Source organism: Agelaius phoeniceus, chromosome 2 (assembly GCF_051311805.1).
Source record: "Agelaius phoeniceus isolate bAgePho1 chromosome 2, bAgePho1.hap1, whole genome shotgun sequence".
NCBI lineage: Eukaryota > Metazoa > Chordata > Aves > Passeriformes > Icteridae > Agelaius > Agelaius phoeniceus.
In genome coordinates, this window is record NC_135266.1 from 95,432,551 (window position 1) to 95,449,075 (window position 16,525).

At 45.0% G+C, this 16,525-nt stretch overlaps 2 protein-coding genes across 7 annotated transcripts in view; both read right to left on the reverse strand.

The window, feature by feature from the left end:
* Nucleotides 1-363: 363 nt before the first annotated feature.
* ZDHHC23 (zDHHC palmitoyltransferase 23) lies at nucleotides 364-7,799 on the reverse strand. The gene is made up of 4 exons (XM_054628310.2): nucleotides 7,598-7,799; nucleotides 6,681-7,376; nucleotides 5,823-5,990; nucleotides 364-5,008 (listed from the first exon to the last, which is right to left on the reverse strand). Exons 1-4 carry the CDS (start codon nucleotides 7,702-7,704, stop codon nucleotides 4,741-4,743), a joined length of 1,239 nt encoding a protein of 412 aa, XP_054484285.2. The 5' UTR covers nucleotides 7,705-7,799; the 3' UTR covers nucleotides 364-4,740.
* Nucleotides 7,800-8,778: 979 nt separating this feature from the next.
* The window catches only part of GRAMD1C (GRAM domain containing 1C), a 51,819-nt gene continuing 44,072 nt past the window's right edge, over nucleotides 8,779-16,525 (reverse strand). For 4 of the 6 annotated variants that reach the window (XM_077174298.1, XM_054655076.2, XM_077174299.1 and 1 more), the window contains exons 12-18: nucleotides 16,345-16,487; nucleotides 14,676-14,779; nucleotides 13,811-13,990; nucleotides 12,249-12,306; nucleotides 11,637-11,747; nucleotides 10,708-10,813; nucleotides 8,779-8,989 (exon numbers count right to left, since the gene is read on the reverse strand). In XM_077174298.1, coding sequence (XP_077030413.1) covers nucleotides 8,912-8,989; nucleotides 10,708-10,813; nucleotides 11,637-11,747; nucleotides 12,249-12,306; nucleotides 13,811-13,990; nucleotides 14,676-14,779; nucleotides 16,345-16,487 — 780 coding nt within the window. In that variant the 3' untranslated portion in view covers nucleotides 8,779-8,911. Of the gene's footprint in view, nucleotides 8,990-10,707; nucleotides 10,814-11,636; nucleotides 11,748-12,248; nucleotides 12,307-13,810; nucleotides 13,991-14,675; nucleotides 14,780-16,344; nucleotides 16,488-16,525 lie in introns of those variants that run through there. The other 2 variants (XR_013181021.1, XR_013181022.1) reach the window with 2 other exon arrangements.

Sequence of the window (16,525 nt, forward strand, 5' to 3'; positions counted from 1 at the left end):
TGGGTGTATTATGTGGGCAGGTGTCAGAGGGAAAGCAAGACACAGGATAAAAAGGCCTGGAACCTGCTCAGATACTGATAATGCATTGCTCATAGGATTAACTGCTACCATTCAAATTGCTACCATGAGGGAATGTCTCTAGGATGCTGAGAACTGTCAGCAGGTCTCTCATCTCACCACCAACAAACCCAAAGGTCAACCTTTGCAGAACTGAACGAACATTTGTTTCCCAAGTTTTCCTTAACCTTTTGCTCCCTTATTACCCAGTCCAGCTCTCAGCTGAATAGCCATGAGATAGTGGCAGCTTTTGATCTTTCAGCTTGCCTGCATGTGTCGGCATAAATCAACAGGCCACTCCACAGATCATTTCCATTAATTTATTTTGATTCATTTGATACCCATTTGGAAACACTGAACATGATGCAAAATGGACATAAACATACACACATCAGTCTCTTCAAAAAAGCTCACAAATGTTTCACAAAATTTCTTCCTAAAGCTCAGGTTTAAAAAAAAATACTTTCCACTTTCTTCTAGAGCCCATCACTCTTTACATTATCAGTAGAGGAATTCCATAAAGACAAGATCTTGGGAGGCTGAATTCCCACATTTCACAAAGAAGCTCACCTGTCTGCAAACAGATTTTTGCTGCAGGATCCTCCTGGTAGTGGCAAAAAAAAAAATCCTAGGTAACTGTAGAACTTTTCACTGAAAGGAATACAGGAAAACACATCCATAATCACACACGCTTCCTGCCCTAATGAGGCAATATACATTCATATAGGAGGAAAAAACCAAGCACATGATTAAGACATTAGGCAGTGAGGCAGTATCCATTTTATATTCAGAAGAAATTTTACAGCAAATGGTTTCATTAAGACACTTGAAAGCAACCTACTTTGAAGGGAAAAAAAAGCACCATCATAGCATGAAGGCTGAAATGTGATTAGGAGTCACAAGCAGCACCAGCTCAGGCTCACCACTGACTTTTGTCATTTGAGGACAAGTTAAATGGAGAAACAGTCAACATGGGGACCTGTGACTTGCCTACAAAAAAGCACAATGCAGGAAGACACAGTTAAAGAGTGCCAAGCCACCATTTACAGGATGTATCTAATGATGCACTGTTCCTACTACAGACACCAAACAGTGGGGTGATGGCACTTGGACACGGAGGGTGTAACATTACAACACCAGCAAAATCAGAATCCTGGGCCCCTAAGAGCTGCCTGGTCTGCAGAAGTCCACACTATTTGTGAAACAACAAATGCCTCTTAAAAGGTCATGGGTAAAGCAAGATAAACTAACTTTTAAAGTCTGGGTGGAAAAACATCAGAGCTGGCTATTACCAAAATCCTTCCCTCTTCTTGGTCAGCTTTAGGTCCTCTCTTCACACACAGGGAAAATGATCAAGAGCCAGCAGGGTACTGTTTTCTGCACTGCCAGGCATACAGCTTACAGGTGAGACACTGGTCCTTGCCTGAAGGCCACACACAACCCACAAGTCCCCTGTCAAATGCAGGCTGCTCCCACTGCTCCAACCCCCAGGCAGCATGGATCTAGGCAGCTACTAACACAGGGAGCCCAAGGACTGACTCTGACTGTCTGTATGCCTAGATTTTAACATTTTTCTACCAGCATGGTCAGTACCAAGCTCAGCAGGAAATTACTCAGAGAATAAACTGTTCCTGAGCACGCCAGATCACAACAGTTTGCCCTTGCAATAACTGGAAAGGAAGCATTACCCTCCAAGGGTTTCCTGCTAATTCTCGGGGATGTTAAAAGGAGAGTTCCCACGTATGCATCTGAAGGGATTGAAACTCTTCCGCCCATTTAGATGCCTTTAAAATATCCCATTACTTTATGCTTCTCATCTCCCAATGCGTTCACAAAGCAAATCCTATCAGGAAGAAGAGGTAAACCAATGCCATGCCGTTAAAGAAACAGTCACCATTACTATACAGATTATAGCCACCTGAACCTCCTATTCACTGAGGAAATAGCACTGCATTTTCCTCCTAGAAAAAAACTCCATCCTTGCAATCTTTTAGTGCCCTGGTTTCAGTTCCCCTGGAGCCAATGCAAAAAATGAAATTTACTTTAGCACTTTGTCCCCACTCTGCTGGAGCATGTTTGACCAAGGTATGGAATGGTTACATTAGTCTCAGGTCCTTTGTTCCTATCTGCAGTCCAAATTCCACGCTGCCTGGGAGAACAGAGAGAGTCTCAGTGTAAGCAGTTCAGATGAAACCTCCCACTCACTAAGAGACAAGGGACAAGGCTACAGTGACAGACAGGCTGCAAAGGTGAAACCAATCTCTGCCTGTGGGAGTAAGTGAGCACCACAGGGTTAGCACTGCCAGGGAAGCACCCTGTGATCTGCCCTGCTTTCTCCCAACCAGGAGTAGCAGGACTCAGAGAAATCCCTTATCTCAAACCTGCAAAAGCTCCCAGAGCTTGTTCAGCCTGTGGGTGCATTGATTGATTCCTGTGCATGCAGCACACAGGGACGGACAAATTGGCTGTCTCCACTGCAGAGGTTCGTTTAGCACAGAAGGTCCTTCTGCCTTTATATTCCTCAGTGCCAGCAGGGTAAGATCTAAGAAGATCCTCCTAGACCACAGCATTCTTATCTCCAGGGTTGCCAAGCTTGACATCATCTCAGCAGACATCACAATATACATATGTGCCATCGAAACATTTACAGACAACTCAAGTGGAAGCAACTTTGTCTCAATTTGAACTCCTAGGATCAGGCTTCAAGCTCCAAACAGAAGGTCATAAAGGAACACTTTGCAGTCCAGCTGCATACTTTTTTATTCACATTAGAGTCAAGAAAGCAGTCAGAACTTTCTGCTGTGCTTGGTTAGAGGTAGGAAGCAAAAGAGCTGTCCCTTTACCTCCTTATAAAGAACTGCTTTACTGGATGAAAAGGGGAAAGAAATAAGGGAAATTCAGTAACTGTATAGCCACATTCCAAATGCAGCTGCTCCTTAATTATCTGCTGGTTATAAAATGTGCCACTTGAGGAAACCAAACAGTGCAAAAAGCAACACAGTCTTAACCTTAAAATGGGACATATCATGAGGAGCACTCAAAAATATGGCAGGGATCCCAACGGGCGGCCCCTGCTTTCTTTTGGCATCATGCACCATCCATTTATTCTTCAAACTACTGCACAGCAGCACAGTGAATGTGCATCACTTACCCAACATCCCCCAGCTGCCTGCCATGCCCATGCACTCAGGGGCAGGCATGACCCACGCACACGTCTGAAAACACCACAGCTAGGAACAAATAACTCCGCTTTTGCAACTTAGGCCCAACCTAAAATTCTTGTGCCACAGTCCCCAGCTCTTCCAGCCAGACCTCTCCTATTACTGCAGGGCCAACGGCATACATAAAGGGCTTAAACCAAAAAGCCACAAAAAAAACCCACCCATGAAATCCAGAAACCACTGCCACCAAAACCTTGTTATTTTGGCTGAAGTTCGAGTCCAGGCCATAATACAGTTGCAGGCTGATGAGGAAAAGATGGCACTCTTGCAGAGCATATTTTAACAGGTTCATTTACCTGCCAGTAGGGGTCATCTATCCCAAAAACAAACACCTCCAACATATCCTCCATCTCTTCCTATGTACCTTAGGGTTGATCTGTTCCTTGGCTTCTTAGATTGAGAAATCAGATCTATAGTCAGGCAGCTCCACAGTAACCGGGCTGAGAGAAGACAAGATCACTGTGCTGACAGCAATACAACCAAGATGCTACCTACCAAACATGCTGCTAGCAGAATTGCCTACTCTCCCACAGACTCCCTTCTCCCTATAGACATAGGATGAAGGTAAAGCTACAGTAATACCAGACAGACAGCACTCTAGTTTTGCCCTCAAAGTTCACTGTCACATGTTGCTTCAAAACTCCTTACTTGGTGTATTTACCTGCTGTCACATGTCACAACCCATAATCAGAGCAGAAACACTTTGAAGGAGATGAGCAAAGCCTTCAAACCAATACAGACCCAGCTTGCAGAAAGAACAACAGGATCTCTTTTCACTCATTTAGACAGACACGGATGGAATAATAACTTTAGGGGTCAAGAGGTGAAGGGATTGTACAAAGTCCTACAGGAATGTAGCTCACAAAGGCACTTAATAGAAGCATGTACACAGCTGGATGGAATCAGAGATTGTAAAAATAAATAAATAAATGCACCAGAGAGGAGAGCACTGCCCAGTGACTGCCTAGACAGTCTCTTCTAGCCAAAGAGCCCAGTTTCTGCAGGGCTCCATCTGTTAGTGTGTCCAAAGTTCACTCTTCTGACATCCAAAATGGCACACATAGGTACAAATCCAGGGATTCCTTAACCTTTGCAGGAACCAGTGCACTCTCTGAAGCCCAGCAGCAGGTTCCTCCTGATGCCAGTATTAACATCTAAGGGAAACTCAAGTTCTCAAAACCTTGTGCTCTTCTTGCTGTTTCCCATGGTGAAAAAAGGCAGCAGGCTCCTCCTCTCCCCACCTGCACATATGGCTTACTGCTTTCTGCATCCTATTGCTGGCTGACAGCATGTGAAGAACCATTCCACCGGGGAAAACATCTGCTGTTGTCAGTGAGGGGATAGCCCACATAATGACCACGAGGAAAGGTTGTGTGAGGAGGAGTCCTGGTGGGAGGGGCTGCTCCCCTGCTAAACAAAGTCAGTGAGCCATGACAGAACACCATCTGCAGAACGAGGGGTGTCACACGATGTCCTCGGCAGAGCGCTGTGGAGGAGAAGCCCCCAGGCTCAGGAAGTGGCCCCAGTTGCACAGGAGTCCCCTGTTATACTGGCCAGTGTCTATCACTAACCCACCCAGCAGCCTGCGCCCGGTGTTGTCCCGCAGAGCCAGCCGAGCTTCCCTCTCAGTCACGTTGTAGCTGATGTTCAACAGCTGGATAAGGAGGATGTATCCCATGCCAGCTGTTACAATGGCACAGTACCACACACAGGTGAACGACAGAGCAGAGCTGGCAGCAGGGAAAAAGATGGGAAGGAAGCCATTTAGTACAGGAGCAGCTGCTTTAAAGTGACTTTCCCTGGTAATCACTATCCTTTCAAATCCCTGTCTACATCTGCCACAGTGATCTCACTTTGCTGCTTTCATCAGATAATCCTTAAAGGCTTTCTCAAAATTAAAGCTTCAGGGTTTACTTAATGAGAGCTTTTACTGCTAGCAGAGCTACTCTTACACATTGCTGTCACAGAACCTAGCTCTTTACTCTTCGTGTTGTAATGGTGCTCAGGCCTTACTTAAGGACCCCAGGATGCTCTCACTCTACAGGTCATGAGATGGAGTAGAGGAAGGAAGAGTCACTTGAGTACTATCAGTACTCTGCCCATCTGTGGTAGTGCTCATCTCTGAACTCATGTGCAATAGCTCCCACCACCTTCCCTGCCAGACAGAGCATGTTCTAGGCAGATAGCTTGGAGGACATTCACTAGATAAATAGTAAGGAATGAGAGGGAGAGAGAGCATGTGGATTCCAAGCTGTCAGACCATTACATGCATTGGGATGGGGCATACATATCTAAAAGTACATCTATACATAACACAATAAATACTTCAAATCCTAGCTCCTTCAACTTTTTGCACATAAATAGCGAGCTCTCTCCAAGTCTCAGGCTGCCCACCTTGGCAAAAGCAGAAACACATCTTTGCTTTCCAGAGTTTTTTAGGGAACACTTTGTGATCAGGTCTGACAACCAGCAGAATGACGAACAGGAGCTAAGCTGCCTGAGCAAGCCTGCTCCCACTGCAGCTCTCGCAGGCAGACATCTCACCTGTAGTCAGAATAGGCCCCAGGGCAGTAGAACAATGCCACAAACAGACTTCGGCCCCTACAGATGGTGTGCAGGGTCAAGGTAATCCCATACACAGAGGTGAGCATGAAGAAGGAGAGTGCAAGGATGAAAGCTTGATGGTTCTGCTCCCCTACGCAGCTGTTAATCCTCCAAAAGGAAAGAAAAGATTACTTTGCTTAAAAAAGGAAAAGAAACAGTGTTCTATTTCTTCTTCCTCCCCCAGCTGTCAGAGAACCTGATTTCCAAGGTACTTGCAGTCGACACAGGCTAAGAACTTTGAAAAATGTTCAGGGAAACTTTACAACTTTATACAGAAAGGTTACAAACACAAGACAATAGACCTGTAGGGTAACAGCAGCAGACTGTTTGCATCAAATTTTTAGCAGGGGTAGTATCCTTTGCTGAGATACATTACACCCTACTGCCCCCTTGGCTCCAGCACCACAGGAGTCCCTTGCCCCAGGAGAGCGCTAATGCAACTTAACTGCAGGATTATTAGCGCTCTACAGACCAAGTCTAAAGCAAAAAAATCAAATCCAAGAAAACCCACAACAAAAACAATCCCAAACTGATGAAAAACAGCAGAGAAGTAAAAGCAATTCTGAAGTATGCTGTAGAAGCTTTCAGCTATCAGCTCAACCCACTTCGCATAAACAGTTATTCTAACTGTTCTTTTAAAGGGTAAATACAAAGCTTTCTGTATTTAAAGAGTGTCATAAGGTCTTGCACATAGCAAAAGCAACTCTATTTGTCAGGGACTGTAAAAAAAGAAGCTTACTTTAAAAAGGAGGGAACTCAGAGAGAGAACACGGGGAGCCTCAGCCGTGCAAAACCTACCAGACACAGTGATGGTCCAGCCTCCTCACACACCTGCCACAAAGCCGGCAGTGCCCTGCTCGGGCTGGCCTGACCAGCTGGCATTTAGTGCACCAGTCCTTTTTCACACCTGCTGGCTGCTCAGCTGACATCCTGCAATAACCTTTAGCCTCCCCATTCACAGCACGACTGCTGGCAGCACCTGAGATGCCATGGAGCCCGCTGGAGCTCCCTCTAATACTCTTGTTGTGCAAACCCTGGTGCGATGGCTTCTCGTTGCCTGCTGGGATGGGAAGGTAGCCAGGGTCCTTCTTGGCTCGAGACAGGGCTGCAAGCATAAGAATTAACCCGCACGTGAGAGTGACCACTTGGGAATGCTCCACGTGGCCCCGGGGAACCACCTCCCGGAGAAACACATAGTACATATATCCCAAGGAGAAGAGCCCCAGGCTCAAGAAGAACAGAGTCCGTTCCTTCCTCCGGTGGGTGAGGTAGTAATACCACAGTACCACAACGGGCAGGGACGTCAGGATGATGAGCCCCAGCAGGAAGTGCAGGGCGGCAACGTGGAGGAAGACAGGCAGCAGGACGAGCGGCGGCACGAGGCTGACATTGATCTTCACGGCCCCCGAGAACCAGGGGACCCGCAGCCGGTCCGCGATGGTGTCGGCGATCCTCTCCAGCGTTCCCGGGGGCAGGGATTTGCACGTCAGCCACCTGCGAGCGCGGGGAGCACAGCGCCGGCTGGCACCGGGACAGCCGCACTCCCGCCCCCTGCCCCGTCCCGCTCCCACCGCCTCCCCTCTCCCTCTCTCCCGACAAATTTCCCGGGAAGCGGGGCGCGGCTCCCCCGCCCTCAGGGCGGCAGCCCCGCGGGGACGCCGCCGCCGGGAGGGTGTCCCGCAGTCGGCGACCCCCGGGGGTCGCGGAGCCGGTACCTGTCGCAGCCGTCGTCCAGCTCCTCGCAGTCGCAGCAGCACGCCGCCAGGTGGTTGCGCCGGCCGCGCCGGTCCACGTACTCGCAGCAGCAGAGGGGCTCCTCCATCGCCACCGCCCGCCCCGTCCCGTCCCTCCCGCGGGGCCGGGAGCGGCTCCCGCCGGCGCCGCCGCCTCAGGTGCCCCGCGCGCGCCACCGCCCCCGCCCCGCGGCCCCGCCCCCGCCGCAGCGCCCGCCCGCCATTGGCCGCGCGCGCCCCGAGGTGTGCGGGGGGCGGTGCCCCCGCCCGGACCGTCCACCTGACGGCGGCGCGCGCCAATGGGCGCGCGGGGGGCGGCGCCGCCGTCACGCGGGGGCACCTGCCTTAAAGGGACAGCGCAACAGGTGGCGGCCGGGGGGGCGGCGCCGCGGGCCTGGGGCCGGGAAAAGCTGCCCCCCGCACGCCTCCACACCGACCCTGCACCCCCCTCCCCACCCCAACACCTGTGTCTGCACCACTGCCCCACAGGCTGTGCACCGCCCGAGCCAGCGCTGCCCTCCTAGTACAGCCCGAACTCGAGGGAGGGAGCCCTTGCATTTTCTGGGATTTTCTTTCTGTATTCATCTTCTTTCCCTCAACCTGCTTGGAAAACGCTTGAAGCACACGAAAGGGAGTTTCATCATCAGTGGGCACACCACGCTGAAGCACAGCCCTCGATAGAGGGAAAACACCGAGGGCTGAAATTTCTCTGGGAGAGCTGGAAACATATGGCAGAAGGCAGCCTGCCAAAGCTTGCAGTATGCAAGAGACCTCAAACCCTTTCCTGTTAATTAATCTTAGGCATTTCCATCGTTAAGATGGTGACTTCTTTCACAAGGTCCCCATGGCTAAAAAAAGCCTATGAAGATCCTGTGCCTGTGAATCCACTAACATTCTTTTTTCTCCAAAACACTCTTCACTGATGGTCATTTTCCTATGTTGACATAAAAAGCTGCAATTTCATAAGAGACAAGCCCAGTTCTCCACCAAGGGTGTTTTTCCCCTCTGAAATGTTCAGATCCATTCAGCAGCAGTACAACTGCCCTCACTCACTCACCCTGGGATGGATCCAAGAGCTCTGCACTGTTTGGAATTGAGACTCCCCAGGGAAGAAGGCTGGCAGAGAGACAAGACTGCCAAGCTATGGCAACGCAGAACCCGACTTACTTCTTCCACAAACCTTTTATTCTGTGCAACAGTAAAGAGTCCAGAGGAGACAGTTACAGTCCCTACCCCACAAGTCCTCACACACACATCTGTTCTTCCAGCATCTTGAATGAAAAGCTGATGTGGCTATTAACTCTCAGTCTTGCTGCTCTGTGTCCTGTTCAAGTGGTCAAAGCTTCTTTGGAGCATGGAAAGGGAAGTCTTCAGCTGTGAAGATACAATCCACCCCCCCACCAATTACTTAAGTCAGTCTCCTGCATGGGTGAGATATCAGGAAAATAAAGTCTCCCTCCTCATTTTCTTTTAAAGATTTCATGTGATTTCCTCCTCCCTGTTTCCATAAACAGCTTACTGTGCTCTCCTAACAGCTACACTCTGTAGAGTTTATAAATACTAACAGTCCAGGACGATAAAGTCTTAACACCTCACCAGACAACAGCACAGAAGATAAACCACTCCACTCATTTTTAGTCACAGATAATGTTCAGTGCAAATACTCCAAGGAACATGGCAGCACAACATGAATTTTCTTTTACTACCTGGCCCTCCTAGTGCATTTTGGTGCACAAAACATGTTTAGGTTATTGACAACCCTCAGAAAACATAAGGTAGCAAGCATTAAGATGCGTCAGGACTTCCAGACAAAAAGTGTTATTCTGGATGAAAAAGGTGGCTAAATTCTCACTTTTCTTTTTTTACACTGTGTGTTCAAAAAGCACTTAACACTTCAGAATTAGGAATTGTTTGAATAGTAAGCAGAGAAAATAAAAATGGCATGAAAACCAGAAAATTTCATCTCTAAAGTGAAACTTCCAGCACTTAGGCTTTTTCAAGTTGTGATCAAAGTGGTTAATTATCAGATTAATAGCAGTTGTGCAAGCAGAGACACCTCTAAATGAGGAGTGTAAGAAATGGCTTCTTTTTCTAACCTCCTTTAGCAGAGAAAATTGACATGGGTACTTTCATGGAAGAACAAAGAGCAAACAATGGAGAAAGCTACATGTGAACTCCCCTTTCAGCTTTCCTAAACTAATAATTTATTCCATCACATTTCAAGATATAATAAATGAAGTTAAAATCAGAACATTCCTGAGTAGTAAGTAAAAACTAAAGCATGAATTTACTGTCCTTCAGGTACTGAGTTGAAATTTCAGTCTAGGGATTATAAGGATTTAACAGTCATGGACTTCATGATCAGAGAGACACAACAATATTCAGCTTTTTTTTTTGTCTGTAGTATACAAGAGCCTGAAATTTTAAGTTACTGTGAAGGAGGATTATATTCTGTGGAGCCTCTCAGAAACATATGTAGAAATTATTTATTTTACATTGGAGATTAGGTGGCCCCTTGATATCAATGCTACATGAAGCTCTTGCCAGTATCTAGAGGAGCAGTGGGGAACAAATGCCAGGATAAACCTGAATGAAGAAATTCCATAATAAGATGGGAAAACACTTCACAAATCTTAATCTGAGTGTTCTTAGAATCTGTTTTGAAATATTCCAGTCTTTGCTTTGTCATGATTCAGAACTGCATTAACACATCTCTTAAGCACTTGACAAGTTTAAGAAAATTGACATGGGTACTTAAATCTTAGTCAAATAAAAAACTCAAACCAACAAAAAACAAAACAAAACAAACCCACCCACAAACAAACAAACCCAAACAAAAACCAACCAACCAACCAAAAAAAAAACCAAACCCAACCCTCCAAGAAACAAATTCAAAACCAAAGCGATCTGAAACATCAGAAACATAAGCACTGCCTGTTAACTAAATTCAAGCCTGGGGCAAAACAGATCAAGAAAACTTTATCTAGCACCGGACCACATCAAGCTATGATAATACAAGGGATAAAAGATGTACAAGAACATCACCAGAATGTACAAGAACAAACATCACCAGGAAAGATTTTCAGACCTACCTGCTCAAGAATTTCAATTGAGTCTCTTAAAACTCCCTTCACATGTTTAACCTGTTCCTTATCATATTGAGGTATCTCCTCTTTTGATACAATTTCTGGGGATATGCTGAAAAAGATTGAGATTACATCAGAAACATGGAACATGCACCCCAATGCCTTTTTAAAAGCAACTGTTCTCTTCCACCATTGCTCTGCCATTGCTGAGAACATCCTCTTACAAAAGCCACATGCAAAGCTGCCTGCAGTTGAATTCCAATACCTGTTTGCTTGAAGCTAGTACCTCAGACCTTTACAGGCAACAGCCACCAAGAAAAAACTGTGCTCACATTATGTTTACACTGTAAGGTCCACACTTCAGGAAGCATGATCCTTCTTAAGAATAAAATCACTCTAACCAGTTCTGTCACTATGGGAGGTCCCCACATCCCTTCCAAACTCAAAATCAGGGTATGTTTTTTAACTTTTTTCTTGATACTGTATTCAAGAGGAAGCAATATCTTTCTGTGCCTGAGTACAAAAGGCACCTAACATGGAAGTTTGTGAAGGAGAGGAGATTTAGGAGACTCACAGAGAGAAGCTAAAAAGCTAAATGAATCTTTAACATTCCATTTGAGAACATGCTGGTTCACACAGGATGAACACTTCAGTTCTGTGATCAGCACTATGATATTCACAGAAGATGAGTCACAGCAGGCTGATAAATGCAAACTAAGGTTAACATTTCTCCCAAAACAGCTTGTCAAAGAAGAAATTTATTACTGCAAGATGCAGTCAGACATGTCCCTGGATTTCAGCATAGACCACAGAAGTACAGCAAGCCGCAGCCACTTCTGAAAACCTACCACTCAATTTCACTGTTTATAATTTATTTTTTAGATCAGATTCTCACATAAGCTGAAGAAGAAAGCAAGCAAAGATTGTGAACTCACTTCAAAGAGCTTTCCTCCTGAAGCTGGACATGATAAAGGGACTGAGCTGCATGCTCTATCTTTGAGAGTTTGAGGAACAGTGTTATATTCAGCAAGACCAAGAGCAGCAAACTGTAGATAGAGGAGAACAAAAATCAATTTTTCAACAATTTCAGTTGCAATGCTACAAATACGAGATCATGGCTAAAGACAGCTAAGGAAACAGAATCCTCCCAGCCTCCTGGGAGAAAAAAGGTGTGGGGCAGCACTATACTGAAAATTAGTACCCATCTGAACAATTCCTAGCAGTTACCATTAAACTAGGTAATAACAAAAAATAACAACAGTATCTCTTCTTGGAACTTTTAAAATTAGGAATGAGTAGATTCTAGACTTTATTTTTTAATAGTATCAGACCTAAGTAAACCTGTAAGGTAGACTAGTTTGACAAGTCAGCATTTTCATCCCACATGTCATTTCCAAGTCAATCCATTCCTCTTTTATACCCCCATGTTCCACTCAAATTAGTTTATCATGCTACATGCAGTCTTAACATGAAAATGAGGAACAAATACAGATAAAAACCAAGATGAGCTTGAGTCAAGCAACACTTTAATGCAAGTGAGTACTTACAAGACACTCATTACTACAATGATGGTGGTGGTCCTACTTACTGCATCTCTTTTCCTTCCTATAGGGCATGGAAGAGAAGGAGGTTAAAAAGTACTAAAGAATATTCCTAAAGGATGTCTGCAAATAGATACATGTCAGTGCCCAGCACTTCACACAGAATAGCCCAACAACTTCTAATGGAAAAAAAATCAGGTCATGTAGGTGCACAGGACCACCTCCAACATTCACCAAGGCATTTTTGCAATCATCTCTGAGAAGCTGGCTGAACAGTTAGGCTCTTCCATCAGAATTCCCCTTACCCACTTGTGCTGGGGAGAACACAATACTGGGGCATGGGAGAACACAATACTTCAGCCTTCTCAGGAATTGCCTGAGAAGGCTGAAGTCCATCCATTACTAACACACAAATGTGCTGCTGGTCACGCACAGCAGAGACAGGGTGCAAAGTGGCTCTCTCCTGCTTGTGCTCCTGCTCATGTTCATCTTTCTGACAATCTGTCAGTCACATTTTCCTGTAACTTGTCCCATCCTTACTGGCTTGGTTTATCTATTGTCCCGTAACAGCCCTTCGGGAGGCCACCTGCTATTCTGCAGGAATCAGGGATCAGACACTGAGGGACAGAGTGTGCCTGTTCTCTCCAAACCAAGCCCCTAGCACTGTGGGCACACTTATCTTTAAATAGAATTGATTTTGCACACCCTGCCCTGCACAACAGACATACATAAAAGCTGTAATGCACACAGAGGCACACTCATCTGAAAAGGTGGAGCAACAATAGCAAAATTAAGTAATTAGGAAGCAATTTCACATAGGTAGAGAGTCCTTTACACATGCTGTTGATCCAAATATTCTCTCAGTGCTATCTATACTCAGCGTTGTCTCCCTCTTTAGGGAAGTGTACTTGCTCCTACCTCACTGTTTACAATTCAATTTCCGTCATGGAATCCACCATTCCCTGGTGCAAACTAGTGCACAGATGTTCCTCATCTCCCTAGCTGAAACTAATGTTGTATATGCTGGTGGCCAAGTCTGTCATGCCTAAGGGCAGTAGAACTGCAAGAAATGCTTCAGTGACCCAGAAATTACAGAAGCATATGGGAAACAGAATTCGTAACATTAAAAATCAATAGCCAAAACTGAGATGACAGGGCCAAGAGGCAAGTGGCAAAGTTCAATCAATTCATCACCTGTGTCTGTAGTTATTTGAAGAAAAAAATAATTTTTTCAGAAACTTTACATGGATCAGGTTTTATTTTCCCTGATCCAATCTCATTTTCAAACCTTTGCAGATACAGAGCAGTATTTAAGATTTTTGTTGATTTTTGTTTGTTTTGAAACTGAAGGTGATATTAGCCTTAATTTCATGAGATACTTATGATAAAAGTGATCACACATGCTCCAAATATACTTTATGCAAGCTTGAAGAAGCCTGAACTTGTTAAAGCATTTGCTATCACAGAAAAGAGCAATACATTCACAAATGCTATTCTTGTACTATTTTAAGAGTTATGCTTTCTTGAACATACCTTTTGGAAAACACTTGATATATAAAAATTCCTACCTATTAAGCTGCCCTGGGACTCTACTCCCATGTCACCAGAGGAATGCTGGGAAGAGCGTTTGGGAAGTGATTCTGCCAAACCCCGGTGTAAAGTGCGTCGCCTTCGTCTCAGAGCAAGTAATTTCCCAGAGTCTTCTATGGACTGATTAATTGCATATTCCTCCATTAGGAGATCTGATTCTGCAGTGGAAAAAAATAAGGTTACCAAAGTGTCAAAAAGAAAGCTGAAGACAAATTGTGAGATATGCAAGGTGGCAGCAAGAGGAACGAGCACACCTTCCAATACATGCACTTAAAGCAGGTAACTGGCGAACTACACCCTGACCTCCACCCCTGTTCTATTTTCTAGAGGGCACTTGGAACATTCTGCAGAAGTGGTGCACACTCAGCCCCAGGGAGGATTGTTCAATGCTATTCCAGACAGCAGCTGGAAGAGCACTGCAAGACACTGTTAGACTGAGGCTTGAAATTGTGTTAGACTGTGAACCTGCAGCAGTGGCTGGCCAGGCTGTGAACAGACATCCATAGAGCTTGCCAAGTGCCACTGCTTCTCTTCTCAAAGGCACAGTCAAGGAAATTCTTAGAGATAAACATATCCAGCTGAGAATAACAGCTTTCCTGCTGCTCCTCTTGTTTCCTTCTGAAAGCCATTACGGCCAGGTATAAAAGAGCCCCTTGTTAGCCACAAGGCTTCTTTCATACTCTGAAACTGGCAGATACACTGATGACAGGAAGTTCTGTCTTTAAGACTGCTTGGTGTTGCCTTTTTTTCAAGCCATTCTTTGAGGAGCCAGGTTTGACAGACAAAAAAAAGTACATAGCAAAGGTAGCTCCTTACTCCAGTACAAAGAAGAAAATGCCTCACCAAGTTGTTTGAAGTTTTCCTGTATTCCTCCCCAGGTATTCTTCTCAATTACAGACTTGACAAGGCCCCAAGGCTGTTTTTTGTACTTCACTTCTGCAGAAACCCTAGAAAACAGAATGCAATAATGGAAAAGTGCTCTTCTAGGCGGCACAGTGATAGCAGAAATCTCTTATCAGAAGCAGCCTCCAGCTTGTGTCTACAATCTGCAACACCAACTGGAACTGCCATCGCTCTCCAGCTGGGCAGCACTTTCATTAAAAAAATGCAAGAGACAGACAGTAGCAAAGACAACATCTCTAGCTAAAGTGTCAAAATCTAAATGTCCAAATTATGGGAAACATTTTGGAATGTTTTCCTTCAGGCTCAGACTACCAGATGATTTCTATCCTCTGAAGCATTCTCATTTTAACACATATTTAAAATAGGATTCAGGCTTCCAGATAATAAAGTAATGATTTTTACTTTGTATGAGTACACATGATATATTACATGGGCACTACAATAGCAGAAAGTGAAATTCTTTATCATAACTCAAGTGCTCACATCCTACCCCGAGTAGACAGAAATTAAAATCTGTCTTTCCATGAGCATGACAGAGGGGAAAACTACATTCCTACTGTGCATTCCCTGCATTCCTCAGGTAAAGCTAATCAATACTGCTTCCAGAATAAAAATGAATTGGACTAGAATCCTTCAGAGGCATGCTTTAACTGAGTGAATCGCAAAGCTATTCATAAAGGACAAAGTCCTTGATTTCAGTCAAGAAGACTGACCATCCTAGAATACACTCTTTTCAAATTTTTAAGTAATCTTCCAAATCAATGTAAGCCCACTGGGCATGGTGTAATAAAACAACTCCTTTCAAACAGAGTTTCTGAGCCATTTTAAACACAGTTTAGTAAGGCCAGCTGTAACATCATTATGTGCCTTTCTGTTCTATACATATATGTTCTGTGCACCACGTGCACCTAGGTTTTTGCTCTTATCCTAGGGCTGTCGCATTCTCAGAAAAAACTAGTCTAGATCCCAAAGAAGAACAGCGATTCACTCAAAAAAAAAATCCAAAGCAGTCGTTCAAGGACCTTCATTCCATTCTCCCAGTAGAGAGGGAGTTTTCAGTAGGCTGAGATTAGCCAGAATAGAATCCAGGCTTGCTAACCTTTCCTGAGCACTGATTAAGTTTGAGAAAAAAACTCTTATTAAAGACAGCACCACTTACATTGTTTTCAACAAATGGGAGAGGAAATTCCATATCTAGACAGAGTTCACTTGAGTACCCTCCTTGCAAAATTAAGTACATTCTATCTTCTCTGCACATTCCTGTGAAAACATTCTCCTCTACAGGCCTTTAGCAAGGATGACTGGGAAATCTTCTAATAAAGCATCTCAATTTTTTCCAATTTCTCCCACTCACACAGCTGCACTCAAAAAACACAAGGCTGGTCAGGACCCAGTTCAGTCTGGGAGATGAGTTCTGTACCTCAGAGTCAACATCTCAGTTAATCTCTCACTGCATTAATGAGATCCAAGCACAGCATACATGTGACAAGAAATAAACTAAGCTTATTCTTTATAAAAGAACCCAACATTCTCTGTGCTGCTGGAAAATCTCAATTGAGAACATCCCTGCCTTGGCTTCTGCCCTCCCCGGTGCAGCACGCAGGCTCACCGTAACCGGCACTTGTGACTGGACGTGCGGCTGATGCAGTATCTGTTCACAGTGTAGAAATAATCATGGTAGGGGACGTCGTGGGTCAGGACCTCAGCATCTACCTGGTAAGACTGACCTTTCTGGCTCTGCTTATGCAGGATCTATCAAAAAAGAAAAGAAAATTAAGAAGGTATACTCA

What these genes read in the sequence shown, in the direction of transcription:
- ZDHHC23 (XM_054628310.2), bottom strand. Translation starts at nt 7,704, where the DNA reads ATGGAGGAGCCCCTCTGCTGCTGCGAGTACGTGGACCGGCGCGGCCGG. An exon ending in CTGGACCATCACTGTGTCTG is followed by an intron (nt 5,991 to 6,680) that starts GTAGGTTTTGCA and finishes TTCCTTTTGGAG; the next exon opens with GATTAACAGCTGCGTAGGGG. An exon ending in GGGGCCTATTCTGACTACAG is followed by an intron (nt 5,009 to 5,822) that starts GTGAGATGTCTG and finishes CCCTGCTGCCAG; the next exon opens with CTCTGCTCTGTCGTTCACCT.